General features: G+C 37.1%; 1 protein-coding gene across 1 annotated transcript; it reads left to right on the forward strand.

The window, feature by feature from the left end:
- Positions 225 to 1,287, forward strand: LOC18612955 (LOB domain-containing protein 22). Its single transcript, XM_007049952.2, has 2 exons — positions 225 to 837; positions 1,229 to 1,287. Exons 1-2 carry the CDS (start codon positions 225 to 227, stop codon positions 1,285 to 1,287), a joined length of 672 nt encoding a protein of 223 aa, XP_007050014.2.

A 1,585-nucleotide genomic window follows, 5' to 3' on the forward strand; every position in this document is an offset into this window, starting at 1 on the left:
CCTGGACGTCTTCCTCATTCTCCTTAATTAATTTAATGTTCACAAGTCTTTAGATAATTTTTTCTTGATTTAATTTCCTCCTGAATGTTATATATCTATATACACACGTATTGAAGTTAGTTTATTGTGAGGTTGATGATGATAACATATGTAAAAGTTTGACTAGCTAGTAGTGTTTGTTAATAGTTTACTTTCGTATTAATCGATCATCTTAAACAATTAGGATGCAAAGGAATAATAATAACGGTGTGGCAGCAGCAGCAGTACATCCAGCATGCGCTGCATGCAAGCATCAAAGGAAGAAATGCGATGAAAATTGCATTCTGGCACCTTATTTTCCAGCGGATAGGAGTCGAGAATTTCAGGCGGTGCACAAAGTTTTCGGTGTTAGCAATGCAACAAAAATAGTGCGCAATGCCAATACTGAAGAAGATCGAAAAAGGGTTGCTGATTCATTGATTTGGGAGGCATTTTGTAGGCAAAAGGATCCGGTGTTAGGGCCTTACGGAGAGTATAGGAAAATTTATGAAGAGCTCACGTTGTATAAAAGCCAAAACCAGATGATGCTCCTGCAAGTGCAAGGGCGAGGTGATGAGGCCGCTGCTGCTGCTGCTGCGTTCAAAATGCCTCCTGCTGTTGCAGAATGGAATAACAATAGTAATAAGAGAATTGATGTTAAAGGAGCTTTTAACAATGCTGCATTGCGCTACGATCATGGAGATTCTCTTGTTCATTTCACCACATACGGCTACCCTTCACAGTCAGACAAACCTGCAGTGCAAGAAAAAGGCATCCACAATGCTACTACCCTTGTTCCACTGCAATACTACGCTTCAGGTAACTTAAATTTGCCAACATCTCATTTCCAGAGGAAAACTACGAGTACCCCACTTCATCCTGTCGTTTAATTTCTAGGATTTTAGTTGTGTTCTCTCCATTTTATAGCTGTATTAGAAACACAATTACTTTCATAATCTTTCATGACCAAGCTTACAATATTCCATATACCTATCTGCCTAGCTATAATTATATGTATTAACTAATATTTCCATACAAAGGTTTTCTCCATGATAGTAGCACCCCCAAATTAATTTCCCAATCTTTAAATATTCCGAGAAAAATTCTAGGTAATCGGAATGGTCTAGACACTAGACTAAACTAATTAATTAGGAAAGTTGGAACCCAAATTCATTTCTAATTTAGATTCCTCTTTTGTTCTTTCCTTCAGATGTAGGTCATATCAATGGCAAGGCACTGGAAAGCACAAGATGGGATAACATACTATAGGTCTTAATTTCTTGGATTCGAGAAGACTGTACCGTTGGAAAGTAAATTAAATTTAGCATGCCATGCATGCAGATGTGATTGAAGTTCTTATTTATATATCTTCGACTGAGTTAAAGTTGAATATTTCCTTTTTGGTTTGATCTCTTAATTGGTCCTTTAACAGTCGAATACTTCCTCAAAAATTGGCCTTGATTGCATTCGAGTGATGATTCCCAGAATTCATTCATTATGATTCATTATAAAGGAAGATAGATACCTTATGTGTGTGTGTGTGTGCATGTTTGTGTTTGTGAATGTG

The sequence above is a fragment of the Theobroma cacao genome, chromosome 1 (assembly GCF_000208745.1).
Source record: "Theobroma cacao cultivar B97-61/B2 chromosome 1, Criollo_cocoa_genome_V2, whole genome shotgun sequence".
In the NCBI taxonomy this organism is placed as follows: Eukaryota; Viridiplantae; Streptophyta; class Magnoliopsida; order Malvales; family Malvaceae; genus Theobroma; species Theobroma cacao.